At 39.3% G+C, this 21,032-nt stretch overlaps 1 protein-coding gene across 2 annotated transcripts in view; it reads left to right on the top strand.

Moving 5' to 3' along the window:
• The first annotated feature begins 354 nt into the window (after window positions 1–354).
• HSPA4L (heat shock protein family A (Hsp70) member 4 like) overlaps window positions 355–21,032 on the top strand; it is a 28,937-nt gene continuing 8,259 nt past the window's right edge. Inside the window, exons 1-15 of one of the 2 annotated variants that reach the window (XM_052814955.1) lie at window positions 355–701; window positions 5,229–5,286; window positions 6,760–6,900; window positions 8,452–8,574; window positions 10,087–10,186; window positions 11,986–12,119; window positions 13,033–13,277; window positions 13,364–13,440; window positions 14,668–14,819; window positions 15,337–15,443; window positions 15,858–15,991; window positions 17,205–17,407; window positions 18,806–18,853; window positions 20,026–20,127; window positions 20,660–20,797. In XM_052814955.1, coding sequence (XP_052670915.1) covers window positions 595–701; window positions 5,229–5,286; window positions 6,760–6,900; window positions 8,452–8,574; window positions 10,087–10,186; window positions 11,986–12,119; window positions 13,033–13,277; window positions 13,364–13,440; window positions 14,668–14,819; window positions 15,337–15,443; window positions 15,858–15,991; window positions 17,205–17,407; window positions 18,806–18,853; window positions 20,026–20,127; window positions 20,660–20,797 — 1,869 coding nt within the window. In that variant the 5' untranslated portion in view covers window positions 355–594. The remainder of the gene's footprint in view (window positions 702–5,228; window positions 5,287–6,759; window positions 6,901–8,451; window positions 8,575–10,086; window positions 10,187–11,985; window positions 12,120–13,032; window positions 13,278–13,363; window positions 13,441–14,667; window positions 14,820–15,336; window positions 15,444–15,857; window positions 15,992–17,204; window positions 17,408–18,805; window positions 18,854–20,025; window positions 20,128–20,659; window positions 20,798–21,032) is intronic. The other variant, XM_052814965.1, reaches the window with a different exon arrangement.

Consider the following 21,032-nt stretch of genomic DNA (forward strand, 5'->3'; position numbering starts at 1 on the left):
CTTTCGGGGCTGATACAGGCCTAGCCGCCCCCCCCCCCCCCCCCCAGCCTCGGGACTGCGGGGGTTCTCCATGCCGCCCCTCTCCTCGCTCGGCCTCAGAGGGCCGGCAGCTCCGGGACCCGCAGGGGATAGAAGGGCTGTTATCGCCCCGTTAAATTATATCGCGTCGCAACCAGCTTTCACATTAAAATGGTGGGCGAGACGTGGCCGGAGCTCCCGCCCGCCGTTTCTGCCCGCCGGCTCCTTTAAGGGGGTCGGGGGCGTGGCCCGCCGCAGTTCTGACGTCGGGGCGCGGGGTGTCGCTCTAGATAACGCCTTCTCCCTCCCTTTCCAGATCTTTCTCGAACGCGAGCCGCCCGCAGCCGCCGGCGCCCGAGCCCTTCCGGAAAGTGCCGAAGTCGTAGCCGGCGCCTGGCGGCTTCCCCGCCGGCCGGCGCAGCGCGCCTGCGCAGAGGAGAGTAACCGCCGGTTGGTGGCCGCTGCTCCGCAGTGGGGGAGAGGCGGGCGAGGAGCCGGCTCCCAGCAGCTCAGACGGTCGCCGCTGCCGCTGTAGTCGCAGGCCGGCGGGGGAAGCGGGAAGCACCGGGCGCAGCCATGTCCGTCGTTGGCATCGACCTCGGCTTCCTCAACTGCTACATCGGCGTGGCGCGCAGCGGCGGCATCGAGACCATCGCCAATGAGTACAGCGACCGCTGCACCCCGTGAGTACCGCCGCTACCCCCCTCCCCCCCGCTTCCCCCGGCACTTTTCCCCCTCCTCGCCGTACCGGTGAGCCCGGCCGCCCTCTTCTTCTTCTTCTTACCGTCCCCCCCCCGCCGGCGTGCCGGTTTCCCTGAGGCGGCCGAGTGCTGAGAGGTGGGGGGGGGGGTGGGGGGGTGGAGTGGCGTGTGTCCCCGTAGGGCCTTGTTCTTTCCGCGGCCCGTGGGCGCTCCTGGCGCGGCTCTGACGCCCCGGCCCAGCGCCGGTTGCATCTCCGGTTCCTCGGCGAGAGAGGAGCCGGGTTCTGCCGGCCGGCGCCGAGGCCTGGCGATCGTTCAGGAGCAGTGCGCGGCCGATTTTGCCGGGCCAGTGCCCTTTTCTGGGTACCACGGGAAATGTTTTAAGCAGGCGCGGACATGGCGTGTGTTGGGGCAGGAGGCTAGCCGAGAAACGCTCCCCCCCCCCCCCCGGCTTTTGACTCTCCCGTGTCCTTGAAATACCGCGCAGTGCTGGATGTGCCACACGGTTCTTGAGGCACAATGGGGGTGGTTTGGGGTTTTTTGGTTTTTGGGTTTTTTTTTCCCTGTCCTTCTAACACTTTCGTTTCGTGTGATAAAGATCTCGGTTAAGTGCATGTGTTTCCCCAACTGTAGAACGGTTGCCAGGGCTTGGAGCGTTTTTATTAACAATTTTATGATGGAGTGGTGGTGAGACAGGGGAGGAGGAGGTGGTTGATTCATCGGGGAAACAGGGAAGTGGCGCGATGAGTTCCCTCTTCTCAGACCTGTTCTTACTTGTACCGCGCTGCATCTGCTGGCCGTGGAATACCGAGGTCTTGCAAGAAGGCGGGGGGGCTGGTAGTGGGCAACGTCCGTGATGATGGGATACGCAAGAGTAGGTGGAGATCTTTCTCTTGTGTTTCTATGGGATACGTCTAGGATTTTTAGAGCTCCATCTGTGCGTAATTTTCAAGGAGGATTCAGGAATTCGTATAATACATATAAAAATCGGGGTTTGGATGGTGCTTACTTTTATTGAAGGAATTTGTAGCCAGCAGCAGAAAGCTGTTTCTGCAACATGAGGCCATAGTAACTTTAGCATTGCTGTCTTTTGGAACTCAGAGAAACGCAGGGTTTGTTTTGCTTTCTAAGAAGTTCTTTTTTAAAAGTACAAGAGTACTAAAATGCATGCTGTCTGTATTAATGGGGATATGCTTTAAAATTCTTCTTGCTACTTGGAAAAATACACTTCTTGCATTGACTCTCAAGAAGGCATTATCCTTGTGCACGTTTTATGAGAACTGAAATTCTGGGGCCTTTCAAATTCTGTGCAAGGAACCCCTTGAAACTGTTGCCCACAGAATCCTCAGGCAGGTGCAGTTTCCTTCCCCCTTATGATTGAAGAGCACTTCCAATTCTTAGCCGTTCTTGGAGTGCGTTCTTTGCAGGTAGGCTTCACATAGGTTTCCCTGTGTTTAGTATTTTTCACGTTAATGTCCGAGTGACTGTACTTCCAAGACATTTGTGAAGTGATTATGAAAGGGGTTTAAAGCACAGTTAGCAAGATAGCATCTGGAGTGCACAGATACTTGAAGGCATTAGTTATCTCGCTTAAAGTGACGTTTTTCCTGGCTTTTTTCTTCTCTTTCTCTAAAATGTAATATAGTAGAGCATGAGGAATTTCCTTTCTAATGCTGTTGTCTTGAGGCAAACCAAAAAAAGTAAATAGAAACGTAACAGGCTTATTAGGGAAGTTTTTCATAGTAACTAAACCTTACTTCAAACAGGACTTGCGTGATGTAGGCTGATCTAACTCCTAAATCATCAGAACTTTCCTGCCTGTTGCACATAGCAACACTGTAAATGAACTCTTTATTTATATATTTCTATAGAGGTGCTTACATCATGTAGATGCTTGAAGTTACCTAATAGTTAACATTGATTGGATATGTCCCAAATACTTGGGACCTACTCCCTGAAATACAAAGTGTTGATGTTTGTTGTGTCTGTGCAGTGTGGTATAAAAGTATCTGAACTAGCTCTGGACAAGCTGGTACACTTTCAGGCCCAGTGTGGTGGTATTAAGCCACGTAAAGATACTGGGTTAGGTCCTAAAGATAGGACAGTCCTGACTGTGCTCTACAGGGCTAATTGCTCTTTCTGGGCAAGGCTAATTGCTCTTTCTGGGCAAGGCTAATTAGTGCAACCAGCTTCCAGTTTTGGAGCTGGTTCAGATATGTGTGCAATACTGCTGTGAACAGTACAGTGTTAGTGTAAGCATACTTCAGTGCTACATACAAAAGCAGCATAGGCTCACAGAAGATACGTATTATCACAATTTAATACAGCACTCGAGTCATAAATCCAGTGTCCCAGTTGTTAAAACATTCAGGTGATCCTTTATTAATATTGTTTGCCTAAAATCTACATCCTGTGATCTAAGGCATGGGATTGTTAGCTTTTGTAAAATGTGTATCATCTTCAAAGCTTTAACACAAGTATTTTAGAAAGAAAGGGAAAAGATTCTGCCATTAAGCCATTCATTTCAGTAGAACTTGTACTTTTTAAGGCTTTTGGCCTTAGTGTCTCTTTGGATGTTAACTGACACTCTGCTTTTCCTGAACTGGGAACTCCAGCAAGTCTATTGTATGTGTTTGTAGTGCGCTGGGCATGTTAAACTCGTGGCAAGTGGCCCTTTTAGGTGCTGTGCCTCACCACTGTGTGGTTTTATAGAAAAACAGTTGATTGTTGATAGCTCGTAATTTTTATTAACTTTTTTCCAGACCATGTGTAATTAGTGTAATCACAAACTGTAATTAAAATTATGAGGTAGCATCTTCTTCAAAACAATGCATGGAGAGGATTGAAATGTCCTCCTGGTGACGAGAGTTGCTACCTTTAGAAATGTCTGTGTACTGTACAAAAGCTTATTTGAAAGCAGCTGAGGGTAGGGGTCCGGGAGACAGTTGTATCCTTACAGTGGATGTGTTTCCTAAAGGGCTGTCTTGGATACAACTGAAGTGCTTGGAGCCAAAGCGAGCATGTTTTATTCTTTGACATCTCTGCTTCCCAGCCAAGGGAGGGAGAAACCATCCATCCGCTTGTGCTGGAACCGAGTTGTTGAAGTAAAGCATGGCAAGAACTCTAGTGGGCTAAGTAGCTTCTGACTTGATGCTTTATGCTGTGCATGGGGGTATTTGTAATTAATGCTGTCTGTCAGCAGAGTCAAATTCCTACAGTGAAAAGGTGTGATGTAATAATGTTAGCATGTTATTATCCATAAAATAAATGTCTTGTAAACCATTTGCACCCTGTCTAAGTTGCTCTTTTATCTGCCTTTTCTTCATTATTACAAAGTATAATTTGGAACTGTAGTGTTAAGCAACATTAAAAATTGTAAAAGCTGTTTGTGAAAGCTGAACTACATATTTGAAAATGTAGGGCAATGCATTGTCTGTTTGCAGCAGTTAAATCTGGAGAAGGTTTTGCATGTTTGTTGTGGCGTTACAGCAGAAGAGGTTGCTAGATGATACTACCAAATAACATACAGCGCTCTCATAGCGATGATGGAGGGGAGGCAGGAACCAATCTACTATAGTGACCTTTATGCATTTGTTAAACAGTTAAATTTGAACTGTATGAAATCTGGGTTATATCTGTTATTTATTACTGAATGGTTTTAGCCAGATCAGTTCCCTTTTGGGGAAAGAGTTCTGTTTCAAATCTGTAAAGTGAAGGTGTGGTGACAGTAACTTCCAAAAAAAAAAAAAAGTTTCCCAAGGCAGTATTGAGGTGGCCGGATGGTGCCTGGGGACCTGGGGCAGCCTTTTCTGGAGCCAGAGGTGAGGCTGAGAGGGGTGCTCAGTGATAACCTGAGAAGCAGCAAGCTGGAAGGGGCCATGGACTACCCTAGAGCTTCCCAAGCCCTTGGTGGCTGGGAGCTGTTCCCAGACATCTCCCCTTTTGCCTGTTTGCAGTATGTACCTGGTAGCCCTCGGTCACGGGAAGTGCTCAACAGTTTGTAGAACTGGGCTGTTCAGCTACCTGGGGCTTAGATGGGTTTTTTTATTGTTGTCTTATGATTATTGTTGCTAATGGCTCTTACAGTGTGAATGGGGTACTATCAGACTTCAGGGTTATTTAGTCAAGAAAACCTGACTGGTAAAGTTAAAGTTTTCAAATCAAATGTCACAGGCTTCTTTGGTTATAAGCTGTGACCCAAAAGTAAGTATTAATTCATTACCTTCATGATAAGATCTGTTGAACACGTAAGCTTTTAAAGAATTCCTTAAATGCAATTATAATGGCAACAATTGCAGTTGCATGCAGTTTCTAAACTAATTTGCAAAGAACAAAATAACTAGAATTGCACTGCAAGTTCTGGTGCTTCACGCAATAATGCTGTTAAACACCACATCCATGTTCTGCTACTTTAATTTTTGTAGGTGTTTTAAAGTACCACAGCAATATTTTATGATGTTTTCTTTTAAAGCTGAATTTCTTTTTTTCTTTTTTTCTGTTTTTACTTAGAGCATGTATATCTCTAGGATCCAAGACCCGGGCCATTGGGAATGCAGCAAAGAGCCAGGTAAATGGATCAAAAACTATTGTATTACTTTCCTGACTTGTCTACTGTTGAACTGTGGGAAGAAAAGTAATGAATCAATGTGATATTTTTCTGTTTTAAAGAAAATTTTCTACAGTAAGTGTACATTTCATAGTAACAGTTACTGCTTCAACAGTATATTTCCTGTATTTAAATTGAAACAGTATTTCTGCATTGTTTTGTCATTCAGAGTAAAAAAATTGGAAGAAACAGAAAACCTTGTTTCTTCCCCAGTGAAAGATCTTTTTTTTTCTTGCTTACTCATGACAGCAAGAATAGAGTTAATAATTAAATCACCATTGGGGATGGGAAGGAATACTGTGCTTATGTTTAAGAAAAGTTGAAACTGAAGTTGGAACAGTGGAAGTTTGGTATGGATACTGGTTGTTGCTTATAATATTAAATGAATGCATCTTAGTAATTTACTGTCTCAATCTGGAACTTTGAACCAAAGTAAAATTTCTCTAATTCTCTGTAAATTCACCCGCAACCTAGAAAAACCTTCTTTTGGAAGGACAATAGGTAAAAAATCATAATAGCCAGTGTGAATCTACAAATTCAAAATAGACAGGGTCTTACCCTTTTTCTTTGCATCCATGCATCATGTTAGCATGCTGAGGACTTCCTTCCCCTTAATGTAGAGTGTAGGTAACTGGAAATTTGCCTGGCAAATATAAAGGTAATAGAGCTCACCGGTAGCACCATGAGCAGTCAGAAGCTGTATCACTTTCATTCTGAGAAACTTTACACCTCTTATCTGAGCTCAACCCCTGTACTCTGCTGGTGAGAAGGTGTCCTGTCAGTATTCTTCCGAGCTATGAAGTTTGCTATTTAGACCAGTAAACTAGACTAGTTTATCTTGGAAAATATTACCCTGCAGTAATGTCTTTCAATAGCTTAAATATTGTGTTTGTTGGGATTTGTTTGTTCTGGTCCTTTCTTTACTTAAAAGTCTGTCCTTAATGTAATTAGGTTGAAACACTGATGAGATAATAGGTGTGGAGAGTCTTTATGTCCAGATGGGATTGGAATTAGAGGAGAACTTTAAAGGAATTAAAATGAATTAGTTTGTTGAAGCTTCATTTAAGGTTAATGTAGGTAATAACTTCCTCTGTTCCTGCAGACAGCCCTTGCAACAATACGTAATGTGATCTCAAATATTGCATACTGTATCAGAAGGCTCCTCTAAAATAAAAAGTACAGTGAAAATTGATGGCAGCAAGCTAATGGATATTAAAGAAGGAAGTAAATTTGAATTTTTTTAATGGAGACCATAGATTACAGAATAGATGTTTCTTTCTCTCCCCCCTGCCCTTTGCTTTCCAGTAAATGTGTGGGGCTTGACACGGGTCTTGGGTATGTGCATTAAGCTCAACATAACAAGAGTTCCTTTCTGGATGGTCTTCTATAATCTGCATGTCATGGGTAATTAAAAATAAAATATCTTTTCCACAGATTGTCACAAATGTAAAAAATACATTACATGGTTTCAAAAAACTGCATGGAAGAGCATTTGAAGATCCTTACATACAAGCTGAAAGGGCCAAACTTCCCTATGAACTTCAGAAGATGCCGAATGGCTCCGTAGGTGTAAAGGTGGGTTAGAGCTTTGTGCAGAATATCTTTAGTTGTGGAGATGAGTACTTTGGAACTTTATTGCTTAACTTCCTACTGGCTTATATTTTCCCTAAGAAAACTCTAAATATATTCTTACTCATTTTGAAAAGAAATGCCAGGTGGTAGCCGGTATAACAACACATTTTATTTTTCACAGAGCCTGCCTTAGCGTAGTTTTGCTGTGTTTCTCGTTTCTCCTTGTAATTCATTGACTTGTTGAAATGTTCAGGAAGATCTAGAGTACTTGGTCTGTATTACATACTCATGTCTTCTAGTAATAAAGTAGCGTAAAAAAGTATGGTGTTGTCTCCCATACAGGTATGCTGTAAAAGGTTAATAGCTCTCACCCCAAAAAAGGTTAAGTTTGTTTCATTCACCTTCCATAAAATTGACTGTGTAATAAATCTGCTGTTACCAAGAGATGAAGAACATTTTATTCCCTGCAGTAACATCTGCTCAAGTACTGTACTTTTTCCAAGATGTCCATTGAGGTTTCTCATCAATTGTATTAATTTCTATAGTCTTATCAGTAGCTTTTCACCTTACCTTACTAGATTTACCTTCAAATGCATAGAATTACAGCGTGTGATTATTAGTCTCATGTGAGTTTAGGTCTCTCAGACATGCAGAGACAAAATTTTGGGAAAACAAGATAATGTTCAGATTACGTCTTCAGAGCAAGTTACATCTAATTTGTTTCCAAACTAAATGGCTGGAAACTGCTCTTCTCAAAGTTCAGGCTTTCTGGCTTCAGTCTCTGAATCTGTCTATGTCATAGCATTTTAATTTGGATCAGTAGTGCGCTTCTGAAGCAAACCTCCCAGTCATCCTCACTTAGTGCACTTTGGGTTGCTTTCTGGCAGGGCTTTATACCACACAAAGTGAGTTTATTTTGTTCTGTATACCTGCTCGTATCATACTAATTGCCAGTGTAAATATAGCTGCTGCTCATCTTTCTGAGTTTCCCTGCACAGGAGTGTTTGGGATTGCTAGAGAGATGGCAGCCTGTCGGGAATTCAGGATGTAGAACCTTACATGAGGGCTGAAGATTCAGATGTGTTTCCTGAGCAGGGCAGGGCTGTTACAATTGCCTCATTTGCCCCTTCCCTGCCTTGTGTGCTTGAGTGACCCTTGCAGGAAGCAGATGTTCTTTGGGTTTGCTCCAAAACTCTTATTTTTAACTCGTGTTAGGACAAGTGTGATTCTATGTGTATTATGCATTTTCTGTTTGTTGGTTTTTTTAATTGAAAAAAAACATACAACAAAAATACTGAAGCATTGTGAATAGCCCCTTGAGATAACTCAGCTGTTAAAAGTTGCCCACAAAACAATTTTCAGCTAAACTGAACTGTTATGATTTGTTGCAGGTAGCACAAATCCATAGCATCAGTTGATAAGGAGAGTTATTTGTGTCCAGAGTCTGATGTTAAACTTGGGTCTCAATGCTCAAAATTACAAAAAATGTCCAAGTAACACATCTTATGGAAAAGTTGAGATGATTTATTACAAAATTGCAATTCTCTGTTTCAGGTGAGATACCTAGATGAAGAGAGACTGTTTGCAATTGAACAGATTACAGGAATGTTATTGGCCAAACTTAAAGAGACTTCAGAAAGTGCTTTGAAGAAACCAGTGGCAGACTGCGTGATTTCAGTAAGTTGTGATACATTTATTGCAATTCTTTCTATAGATAACTTTATGTAAGCTAGTACCATTTATGCCATGGTGCAATGGTAAGAGATACAAGTAGTGGATAGAAATTGCATCCCCCCAAAATGGGCCTTTATTGTAGGTTTTTCCAAATGAGAATACTTTTGTAATCCTGTGTGAGGAGATGGAAAATTTGTTAAATCAGGAGTATGTTTTCAGAAAGACCATACTTCTTAAGCTGATCCAGACTGGCTAACTCCAAGTGCTCACTATAGATTACTGTAGTTCCTGTTATAAATGGGAACTGTCCTATGTGTAAGCATATCTTCCTCAGTTCCAAAGAACCTTCCCAAATTAGTGTTGAATTTCTTCGTTGTTACATAGTTGAACACTGTCGGGTTGTAGCGTGGTTGAGAGTTGCCAGAACTTTTTGGTTCTGAGGGTCATACTTGCAATTTGAGAACCCCAAACTACCTACATTTGTTTGAAAAGGTCTTTTTATTTGGCTGGTTTACTTGTGTTGTTTTGTTGGGTTTTTTAGCTAGTGTTCTTACCCATGGTAGGGGAGGGGAGGTGGGGGGAAGCTTGAAGACAAGGTTTTGTTCCTGATACGAAGTCCTAAATGTCTGCTTTTCACATTGTCTTTGTGTACTGCTTTACTTCTGCTCTTGATCTAGTAAGAAGTCTGGGCATGAAGTATTAGGGTTATCCCCTCTCTGTCAGCTTTCCAGTTTCCATGTCTCTGTATACTTCAGCTGTTCGAAATCTGCTTTGATCTTTTTCCTTGCTTCCTTATGGTATATAAAGACACTTAGAGAGAATACCTCCCACACAAGCAAGGATCCTTGGTAATACACCACAATGGTAGCTAACAAAATACACTATGAATGTAGTTCTATGTCTTAAGCTTGACTGAAGTTGAAGGTACACCAACTGATGGCAGCCAGTTTCTAAATGGGCCCTGATTGTGCTTTGGCTGTTTCTGGTGGAACCAAATATTGTAGCACACTGTAAGCTGGCACTGTGGTAGAGGTGGTAACTGAGAAATGGATACAGATTCAGTTGTAACACAAAGTTTAGTTCAGCGCTGTTTAGTTCCAGCACCACTGTAGTGCTTCTGCAGTAAGTTATTTTGGGGCTATGTATGGATATTTATTTTGTTGACTTTGTGCTGCACAAATGTTTTCAGAAACTGGTAATGATTTTTAAGATCAAAGACTCATGAGAAGAATCTGAGAAAACATCTTCAGGTTTTTTTGGTGCTTAAATCTACTTTGTTTAAAACAACTCTGGATGTCACTTCACTTTTGTCGTATTTTGAAATTTTAAGGAAAATATGCACCAAGATGAATTACCTAGCTGTTTTATTCAGACTGCCTTATTAATGCAAGGTTAGTTTATAACAGTTCCTTGTTGTATTGAAATTTATAGGGTTGCTTAATGGGTAAGTCTGACTTTTTTAAATTTAAAAGTCCATATTTCATAATATCCTATGTAATTATTTTTTGGAAACAGGTACCCAGTTTCTTCACTGATGCTGAGAGAAGGTCTGTAATGGCAGCTGCACAGATTGCAGGATTAAACTGTCTGAAGCTGATGAATGAAACTACAGCAGGTAAAGGGCAGCAACTTTTTTTTTTCTTTTTTTTTCTTTTTTTTTTTTTTTTTTACCCATTCAGGCTATTGAATCTGTGAGGTGATGACATAGCTTTTTCCCAAGGTCCTAATTGTGTAATAAGACTATCTGGGCTAGTACTGCCCAATCCAGTGTGGGAACTGGAAACACAGCAACTATTTTGGTGGGGTGGTGTTCAGCACTTAGGAGACAGAATGAGAGTTTGAGTTTGCTAACTTGAATACAGTGCCATTTGAAAATAGCTACTCTGCTTCTGAAATAAAGCTGGTATCTGTGGTTACCTCTCTGCTGTACCATGGAGCTACAGCAGCTGTATTGGGAAGGCCTGAGCTAGCGTCATAATCTCTTCAATGATCCAGTTGGGGTGTGCACCTGACCCAAATTCTCAATTGTTGTATTAAATAATAGCATAGTACAGTATTATCAGATGTAATCAGCATCTGTCTGAAAGCTTGCAGTAAATACATTATTTAATATGGGTGTGTAGTGGGGTCTTTCTTTCCATCTTACTAGAAGATGGGTGTGCTGGACTAAAAATAAATCTCATGGAAGTATTAGAGAAATACTTTTTAATCATAAGCTAATATATATTTGAAGTGAAATACATTGAAGGGAAATTTTAAAATGTGTAATCCAAAGACTTTTCATTTTTAACTACTTAATAGGTATGCTTTAAAAGCTGCTTCTACACAAACTGCATTTTGTGGAGCTTTTTCTGAAAGCAGACTTGCTGATAATACTTAGAAACAACTGTATGAGTTTTCAAAATACCCAAATCACGTCAAGCATAAGTCTGTGGGATAGTGACAGTTTAAACTTGTGGCAATCCTGTCAGCTGTAGCATTGGCACAACTGTTGTTTCTACGAAGTAATTTGTTTACTGCCCTACTCTGGTTTTGGTGAATTCTAGGGTAGAGTATGTTACACTTCATGGGAACTAAAGTTGGAACTGTTTAAACCAGTAACTTATTTATTTTTTCTTGATTTAAATTCTCTTCGCTTTTAGGAAGTCTTAACCAACTTTCCAAATGAGTGCTGGTATTGAAATCTTAGATTTTTATAAACTAGTCTCCTAAAACATTTTTTCTCTCTTGACCACGCTTGAATTTTGCAAAGCTGAGCTAAAAAATGCCGAAAGTAAGACATTTCAAAGGAGAGGTGTAGGCATGAGACTTAATCTGTGCAATTTCACAAATTACAATGTTAATTTGGTTACAAGCAGAACTGAAATACAAGGTGATGCTTTAAACCTTCACTTGACATCTGTTTCCTCCCTTGTCAGTGAAAAATGTGTTTTCAACATGTTTACTTTCTTTGTGATGAGCTGCTTTATACATGAACAGTAATTATTAAGCAGAAGCAAAAATAATCCATCTGATGAATCCTGGATCTAAAAATGTAAATTTATATGGCATCTATGCTACTGACTTTAAGTTAGTGCTTTGAAGGTGCACAGCATGCAGCTGTTGGAAAGAATACAGAAAGTTTGTTGGAAAGGTTATACAGAATACTTAAACGTCATTTACATGAATGAACGTGAGGTAATGTACTAGTAAAACTACGAACAAACAATAAGAAATTAAAATAAAGAATGTGGCAACTCATAATGGTCTAAAACTTGTGACCCTTTTGACCCTTATGTTCTATTTGAGCAGAGTAATGGAAGTGTTTAGAAAGAGTAAATGTAAGTAGCGTCTTTCTTTCAGTAGTGCTTTTAATGCATGCTTTACAGTTGTATACAGCTTTCCCTTAACTTCTGTGGGTTGTTTTTTTTTCAGTTGCACTAGCCTATGGAATATACAAGCAAGATCTGCCAGCCTTGGAAGAGAAGCCAAGGAACGTGGTCTTTGTAGATATGGGGCATTCTGCGTATCAGGTTTCAATCTGTGCTTTTAACAAGGGAAAACTGAAGGTAATCTTTCAAGTCGTATGGTAAAATCCCATATTCCTGAAGTATTTAACTGAACAATACTCAAAGTACTGTTCTGTGGAAAGATTATTTCTTTTTAAAACTAAATAAATGTCTATAGCGAGTATTTTTGAAATGCCGAATACAAAAACTTTCTGCTATTTCTTGGCTATTTCAGCAAATCAAATTTTATAGAATGCAGAAATTAAGTATCCCAAAGTGTGTTTTGAAAAGTGCTTGACAATTAAGCATACTGCACAGTTTTTGTGCCATGTTATAGCACTGAAATATTTGCATATTCTGGTAGTCTCATAAGCATTGTAGTTGTGCAGCTGACTTATTTATGGGAAATTGTTGAACTCACTGAATTGCTCTATGATGAATTTTTTTTTTCTGCCATCCGTGACAGTTCAAAATCTAAATTCAGTAGGATGTGAAGTAAAACTGAACAGTCTTTACTTCCTTGTTTGGAGGTTTTTGTCTATGAGCTACTGATGGCTGAATGTTTTTGTCTTTTGTAGCAAAATGTTGTCATCTGAAGTCATGTGGAAGATGATAGCCAGTTTTTCTGTTTTGAGTAAATGACACAAAACTAGTAATAGCATGACAAAATAGCTATCCTAGTCTGCCTTTTCTTTAGTGAGCTAGTAAGCAGAGTAGGGGCTGCAGCATGGTAGGTGTGGTAGTATTTCATTTGGGGAGGGCAGAAACTAAATAATTGAGGAGTGATCTTTTTAAGTTGTTCTATCTGGCAATTGCATAGAAGATGGTGAGAAAACCACAAAGAATTTTCCCATATCAAACCTGTTTTTAAAGGTGTTAACTTACAAAACTAGTGTCTGTATGAAAGCTATCCCTATATCTAAACAAACGTTGTCTAATAACTTTTAGTCATTGTTCTTTCATTTCTGTGCAGGTCTTGGCTACTACCTTTGACCCTTTCATAGGTGGTAGGAATTTTGATGAGGCGTTGGTAGACTACTTCTCTGAAGAATTTAGGACAAAATACAAACTGAATGTAAAAGAGAATCCCCGAGCGCTGTTACGATTGTATCAGGAATGTGAAAAACTGAAGAAGCTTATGAGCGCAAATGCTTCTGACCTTCCACTCAATATTGAGTGCTTCATGAATGACCTTGATGTCTCCAGTAAGATGAACAGGTACTGTGCGCTGTTTTCACTGCAATGCAGTGCAGTGTGGTCTCTAAGCTGTCTTGTAACATGAAACACTTTCCCTGTTCCTGCAGAGCTCAGTTTGAGCAATTGTGTGCTGCCCTTCTGTCCAGGGTGGAACCTCCTCTAAGAGCAGCCATGGATCAAGCTAGTAAGTAGGAGTTCATTTAGATGCTACTTTTGGTTCAAGAAAGTAACTAGTAATCCAGTTACCCTAGAACTCTTTAATGATATCTTTTTAATATATTTTTGTATTTATTAGAATTGCAAAGCTAAGTACTGAAAAGTTAAATGTAAGTTCCATTCATATGCTTGCCATGTATGCATGATGCCATTCCTGCCTCATTTAGTGCACATATCACTCTGCAACCTTGGTTTATTGACCCTCATTCACCCTGTGTAATGGAAAAGGCTGGCGCTCTGAAAGATTATTTTATTTAAAAACAGAAAACCACCAAGCCAAAACTATGATGGGAAAAACTGTTATTCTTTACTGCAACTGTCTGGCCAGCCTGTTCCATATGTGATACATATATGTCCTCACTGACCTGAGAATTTGGCAGTATATTCTTGAAATAAATTATCTGAAGCATGTGCAAATAACAGTTTTGGTTTTTTTTTTTCACCCCCTGCTAATGTAGTGTAAACGAGAGAATTAGACTTTCACAGGAAAAGGTTTTACCCCTAATTCCAGCATCTTCAACTAAAAGAAAGGGAAGAATTCTGCGTATCTTGTGACTTGGCTAAATAGCTAATACAGGAAGTAAGAACCTGCATAACTGCTGAGCAGAGCTGTTCAAGGACTGACAGTTGCTTGAGATCACTTTATACACTATCTTGAATTCAGAATTAAAAAGTTACCCTGCAAGCACAGTCTAATATTTATTATATATTTTTAGTTTTCTATTATTTATTTTTAGTTTGCTTTTCTTTATTGGCAACCAAAATTAAACCAGACACAAAATGAGGTATATTTGGGTTTCATTTTGTTGTTCTTGTTTGGGAGGTGTGAGGTATTGTCCAGTAGTGCAGGGCTGCCAAGAAAAACCCGATTTCACACTCGTGGGTTTATGTACATCAGAAAGGGGATGCAAATGGACAATGCATTTTAAAGAACAGCTGTCCTCATTGATGCTTGGCTTTTGCATTTTCCAGGTTTGTGCAACTAGAAAACTTTGTAGTCTGCAGGAGGGACAAAGAGTTTGAATAGGACACATCGTGACAAATCTGGTTTTAAAGATTTTGTCGGCTGTTGAATATATTCAGTGCTTGTCACAGTGTCTAGATAATAAGAGAACTCTTGTCCTTCTTTTTTCAGTTGTCCAAAGACAGCTTTTTGTTATCTTGATAACTTAAGGCCATGCACTCTCTTTTCTAGAACTTCAGCGTGAAGATATCTACAGTATAGAAATAGTAGGTGGGGCTACTAGAATTCCAGCAGTGAAGGAACAGATCTCTAACTTTTTCTGTAAAGAGATAAGCACCACGCTAAATGCTGATGAAGCTGTTGCAAGAGGCTGTGCCTTGCAGGTATATTTAATGAAATTAAACTTCAGTATTGCTTCTTTAACATCATGTACTAATGAAATAAAACTAACCAAAAGCGAAAGGTACTATAGCTGAAACAAGATGTAGTCTTACTTGTTCTTTCAACGATTGGTGACAGTGACTGTGTCAGAAATGATTGTATTCCATTTGTTAATTTGCTGCTGTGTCATGTTAGAAGGATGGTCTTGTTAGAGACCTGTTAAATTTGATAACCCAAATTGCACTGTTCCACTCCTATGTAGTCATTTGGAAGCTTTGCTGGCTATCTTGACTGACAATCACTGGGGAGGTAGCATCTGTTACAATTACTTTAGTTCAGTCTTTCAGTTCAGTTAACTTTCTGCAAAGCATAGGAAGTTTCTGTTAAAAATTCTGTGATGAGCAGGACCTCCATGTGACCTATATGAATTGTAGCCTTTTTGCATTTAGGTATTAATTATTGTACTTGTTGTTTATTTGACTGCATGGATATAATAAAATTTCGGTCTTTGTTTTCTAGTGTGCAATTCTTTCCCCAGCTTTTAAAGTGCGTGAATTTTCCATCACAGATGTTGTTCCTTATTCTGTAACATTAAGGTGGAAATCATCTTACGAAGAGGGAACAGGGTAAGTTGTATGGTGCCTACTAAAAAGTGTGTGTTTGTGTATAAAAAGAAAGGTGTTGAGCTATGGGGAAGACCAGGCCTCGGACTTTGAAGTTGTTGTCCACTTGAACAGTTTTAATTTTCTTTTTTTGCATTACACCTCTTTATTTCTGTTTACTGCTTAAGAATTGGAATACATTTCATTAAAAAATGTTGGTGTGAAGTTGCTTAATTTTTAGGAAGTGTGACATAGAATGCATAGTCCAGCTCTGAGACCTACAGGCCTTCAACCTGCAACTCTTGTCATAAACTGACTTAAACTAAATTATTTAGCTGCTTGGTTAGCACGGCGGCTGATCGTTAACATACCTTGATTTTGATTATCCATTATGTTATGCTCAGTGGTTTAACCTTACTTAATATTGTACTGCTTCAGGGAGTGTGAAGTCTTCAGTAAGAACCATGCTGCTCCATTCTCAAAAGTAATTACTTTTCACAAGAAGGAGCCTTTTGACCTGGAAGCTTACTATACCCATCCACATGAAGTGCCTTATCCTGATTCCAGAATAGGTAAGGCCATGTGAATAAAAACCCCATACCCAACTCCTTGATAATGGGAAAAGTGGTTCTCCTTTTTTTAAGATACGTTACTTCCATATTTCCTAGGTTATAGAAAAGCCTATGTTTTTTAGAAAGCCTTGGCACAGTCTCCTTGGTTTAGATGCAGTGAGCAAATGGTATCGACATCTTCTTTTGTCAGTTCCTAAAAAAATTTACTTTCTTCATTCTGTCTGTGTTCAGTGTTTCTGAATGCTTTACAAAAAGTAGGTACAAAGAGTTCAGTGCTCTTATTGTCTGGTTCTTTCAACCTCTATAAAATGGATAAGGATCTTATGTGCCTGCCAGCCTGGATTTTTTCAAAGAAATTAGATCAAAGGAGCTGTTAGCACTAGACAGTTATCTGTCTTGTCTCTTTCTGTTAATCTGAGAACGAACAAGATAGGCATTTCCTGAACTTAAGCATCTGTAGTATAGTCTAAAGTATTAGATCGCATGGATAAGTTTCCTGGTCTACTTTACTTGTAGTTATTAGTAGACTCTGCAGGGTCTTTAATTCACAATTTTATTTACTGATGTATGAATCTGGTACAAACTTGGTGCTGCCTATTTACCTGTCTATGCAAGAAGCCTGTCATCTTTAGGAAAGAACATTCTCCTCTACACGTGCACAGTCTGCATCATTTACAGTCAAATTTCCAGCAAGTTGCAAAATAAAAGTATTGACCTCACTGCTTCTAGAAGCCTTAATAAGCACTGTTAATTCTCCAAAACGTGTAGTGCATCCATGTTACCAAATTCAAATAGAATCTTTTATCTCTGTTAACATTTTATTTTTCAAGTGCAAAGTTTGAGTTACGTGAATGAAAGAAACTGTTCGAGATGAATCAGAGTAATTTTTCTAGTGTGATGGTTAGAGAAGGCAACAGAGAAGTAGAACACCTCATAAAGCGTTATCCTGAGTTTTTTATGAAATACAGATAAAGCAAAAACATCTTATTAATTATCAGTTAACTGAGAATGATTGGGCAACCAGGTTTTAGTTCATCTAGCTGTGGCTTAACGTTGTGGAATTGACAACTAAGTAGGAAGTTTCCAGTTAGTTTGTTTGTTACATGAGGTTGCCATTTAAATGAACACCCTTCAAGGAATGTATTTTATTTCTTTTTTTTCCTCTTCCACTATTTTTTGGAACAAAAATTAAAACCATCTTTGTTTTTTCAAGGGCGTTTCACTATTCAAAACGTTGGTCCCCAACATGATGGCGACAATTCCAAAGTGAAGGTTAAGGTGCGCGTCAATATTCATGGCCTTTTCAGCGTGGCTAATGCTTCTATAATAGAGAAGCAGAACATAGAGGGAGATCACAATGACACACCTATGGACACTGAATCATCAAGTAAGAACCAAGGCAGAGATGACGAGCTGGTATGTAAAGTTGTAAATATCTACCTGCCTTGTTTCTCTGACAAGAGAGCCAATAATTAGAGATTAAATCATAGTGTATAGCTTTTGACATTTGCTACTTCTCCACCCTTAAATTATTGCTTCAGTTACATAACACATCTCTTCCTTATTAAAAGTACTGGTGACATATGGTGCTAAGAAAGCAAAAAAGTGTAAAACCAGATTCTAAAGAAAAAAAGTAATTTTTTCTTTTGTTCTTTACTGTCTCTCTACTAGTCTTAGCATTATTAGGTGTTGCTATCAAATGGCAGCATATTTAATGAGATCTGCTGACAAATGAATTGTAAAGGTTTGTTTTTCCTCAAGTACTACATTTTCATTGAGTGAAAATATATGGTATTTCTTTATATATGGAAAACTTGTTCTTCATTCTTTCACTAAGGGTATTTCTTTAGGTACTTCAGTACTGGCAGTTCTTTACAGACTGGCTTGTAAGCCTGTAGGGGAAAATTACTGGAAATAAATGTGCAACAGCTTTGTCATTAATACTGAGAAATTAATAAAATTATGTTCTCTCATTCTAGTGCAAGGAAGATCAACTTCCTTGATAGTACACTGCATACTGGAAGTAGATCACTGAGAGCAGTGAGGTGCAGCAATTGCATTCGACACTGTAGAGTCAAGGACTGGGTGCCAGTGAACGCTTTGCAGCTGGGAACGGCACACCAGCAGTGGCCTCAGCAGCCTTTCTTTTTTTTGCTTGTGCCCTTCTATAGCTTGGGATTTTGGTTATGTCACAGCTCATGGGGGAGAGAGATGATAGCATAGAGAAAAAGAGGATAAAGCAGTGGGCAAGCTGCGGCTTCCACTCCTGCTGTCTTTCTGAGATGGCAAAGTGGTCAGCAGAGTGACAGTCTCACAGGCTGTCAGGCTTACTGAGGGAGGGTTTCCTGAGGGAGTAAGGTTGGACAGAAAGCAAACACTCAGCAGCTTTATTTGGAGGAAGGGGTGAATGCATTTCCTGTCATTATCTTTTAAAATTTGTCCTAGCAGCTTTTTCCACTTTAGTTGAATATACTATAGCAATTGGAGCAAGTGGTTACACAGTTAGCATTACATAATTGATAAAAGCAACTCCTCAAATATTATACTGCTTGCCAGGAATTTGAGCATATTTGAAATGCCAAACATGATGCAGTTCCTTGTGGACAAGTGCTCTGCACCTGATGTTTGTATACAAGTGAAAAAGGTCAGAAGTGACATAGTCGCATTTAGTGTAACAGGCGTGCTGCATGTGGAGGTTACCACGATGAGTACACTGTGTTCAGTACAAGAGTAACCACTTCCATCCTCGGGCTTTCAAGTTGTAGTACTTCTGTTCATCTAACACATCTTCTGTTTTACAATGGTGCTTGTCAGCAATTACCTTTCATTATTGAGGATGATACCCTCGACTCTGAGGAGGAGGTTTGTGGTGTATATATGTATTATTTTCCCCCCCTCTAGCTTTTCTGTGTAGGCAAAACAGTTCCTTCCAGTTGTTGCCTTTTCTGTGTGAACAGTAAGAACAGTAAATGAGGAGGGTTTGGGTTTTTTCTACTCTGAAGTGACTAAGCTTAAATTTGGTAAAAGTAGCCTTCTTGTTTTCAAGTTTTATCTTTAAAAACTTGCTGAATCAATTAACATAGTTCAACTGCAACGTACACACCTGTGCTAGAGTTTGAAATCCTTAAATAGCTTTCTTGTATTTCACAGAACTAACAGTAAATTATTTTACATGCATATGTAGTTTGTGAATCCAGGAATTTTAATTCCTTGTAATGGAAGTAATCTTAGACCTTTCAGACTTTGGCTACAGGTTGTTAGTTATTGATGCTCTGGATGTCCAAGTACTGGAGTCATCCTGAAAACTTCAGACTTACCCATTACTATGTTATTAAAAGTTTTTTGCAATGATGACAGGGAATTGTGTTACTTAAACTAAATCAAGTGATGAGCACTAGTAATTAGTGATATCTTTAAGATCGTTAAATTTAGAATAAGGCATGGGTGAACTACAGATAAATTTAAGTGAAGCTTTCTTAATTTTGGGTGGCAGGGAGGGAAGACAGTTGGTCATGTGCTCCAGGAGGCTACTACAGAAACTAATTTTCATGGTCCTGTGAGACAGATGCAGGTAACAATTACAATGACTAGATTACTTCTGCTTCGGATTACAAACTTCAAAGTTTAGGTGAAAAATGGTATGAGGTCGAAGTTCTGGCTGTTCCATAGAGAACCTATTGTTATTGCCTGTGTTGGTGGTGTGTTTCTAGAATGTTCTTTGCGTATGTTTTATATGTATTTATTTCTAATTTAAAATGAAGGGAGTATTCTCAAGGCTTAGTGTAATTCTGTAACGGGGACAGATGGCAACATCATAATTATTTCAAGGGGAACAGGTGGAACAGAATTCTCATTTAATTTGAGAAAGATATGAATACAAGTACTGTATCAAAATGCCTGTTTAAACATGGTGAATCAAAAATTCTTAAGATTGATTCTTAAGTCCATATATTGTCTGTGATTTACTGTAATTGATGTCAGTCTTAAATCGTACAGCGAACTTTTGCATTCAGTTACGTAACTTTTTTTTCTAGGATAAAATGCAGGTTGATCAAGATGAAGGTATTCAGAAAAGTCAAGCTGAACAACAGAACCAAGGAGATGAGGAAACTGAAAATGCAGGAACTGAAACAAAAGTTTGTATTCAGTATTGATAAGGAAATGTAATGTTGCTTCCCTTAATCCTTTTTTGCCCAGTAATCTCAAAGTCATTAATCTTACCAGTTGCAAAACACGGGACTGTATTTAGAGGAGTACAGCTATGCTGAAATGGTTAAGTTAGGAATCCTACCTTGGCACTTTCGTTTTCAACATAGTATATGATTAAGACTTTGAAGTAAGTCTCTGTTACTTAACATAGTTTTATAGTGAAGATGGAATCTAGGGAAACTTAAGAAGCATTATGAAGAAGAATATGCGGTACCTTTAGCTTTTGAACAAGTTTTCTCAAGAGTTCTTCACGTTATGTTTAAAGAAATTAAATTCCACCAGTTTGGTTTGAAACTAAGGTAGTGGTGATGCTGAATAGCAGATGAATAATCAGGTGCTTCATTTACATAAGATTAATTTGTATCTGTCTTACTAGTTTCATTTGTCTCTCTCTTTTGAGCATAAATGTAATAGCATTTCTATTCTTGCAGTGTCTTAATAGTGTAAATCTTTTTATAGGCTACTTCTGGAGACAAGCAAGATCATCCTGCCCAGCCAAAGGCTAAAGCAAAAGTTAAGAGTATTGACCTACCTATACAGGCAAGCCTCTACAGACAACTGGGACAAGATCTTATCAATTGCTATATAGAAAATGAGGTAAGCAGCATAAAAACATGACCACTCAAGTTAATGTCACTGTAAATAATTATGTAGAAAGTATTTACAACTGTAAACTTAGTATCAAATTTAGAATTCTTTAGGGGTTTGTCCTTAATTGTAAGGGGTTTTGTTTTGGTTGGGATTTTTGGTGAAAGTAATTAGTTTCATTAGACTTAACTACCCCGATGTCTGAGTTTGACCTATTAGCCTGTCATTACCCAAAGTATCGATT

Source organism: Harpia harpyja, chromosome 2 (assembly GCF_026419915.1).
Source record: "Harpia harpyja isolate bHarHar1 chromosome 2, bHarHar1 primary haplotype, whole genome shotgun sequence".
Lineage (NCBI taxonomy): Eukaryota > Metazoa > Chordata > Aves > Accipitriformes > Accipitridae > Harpia > Harpia harpyja.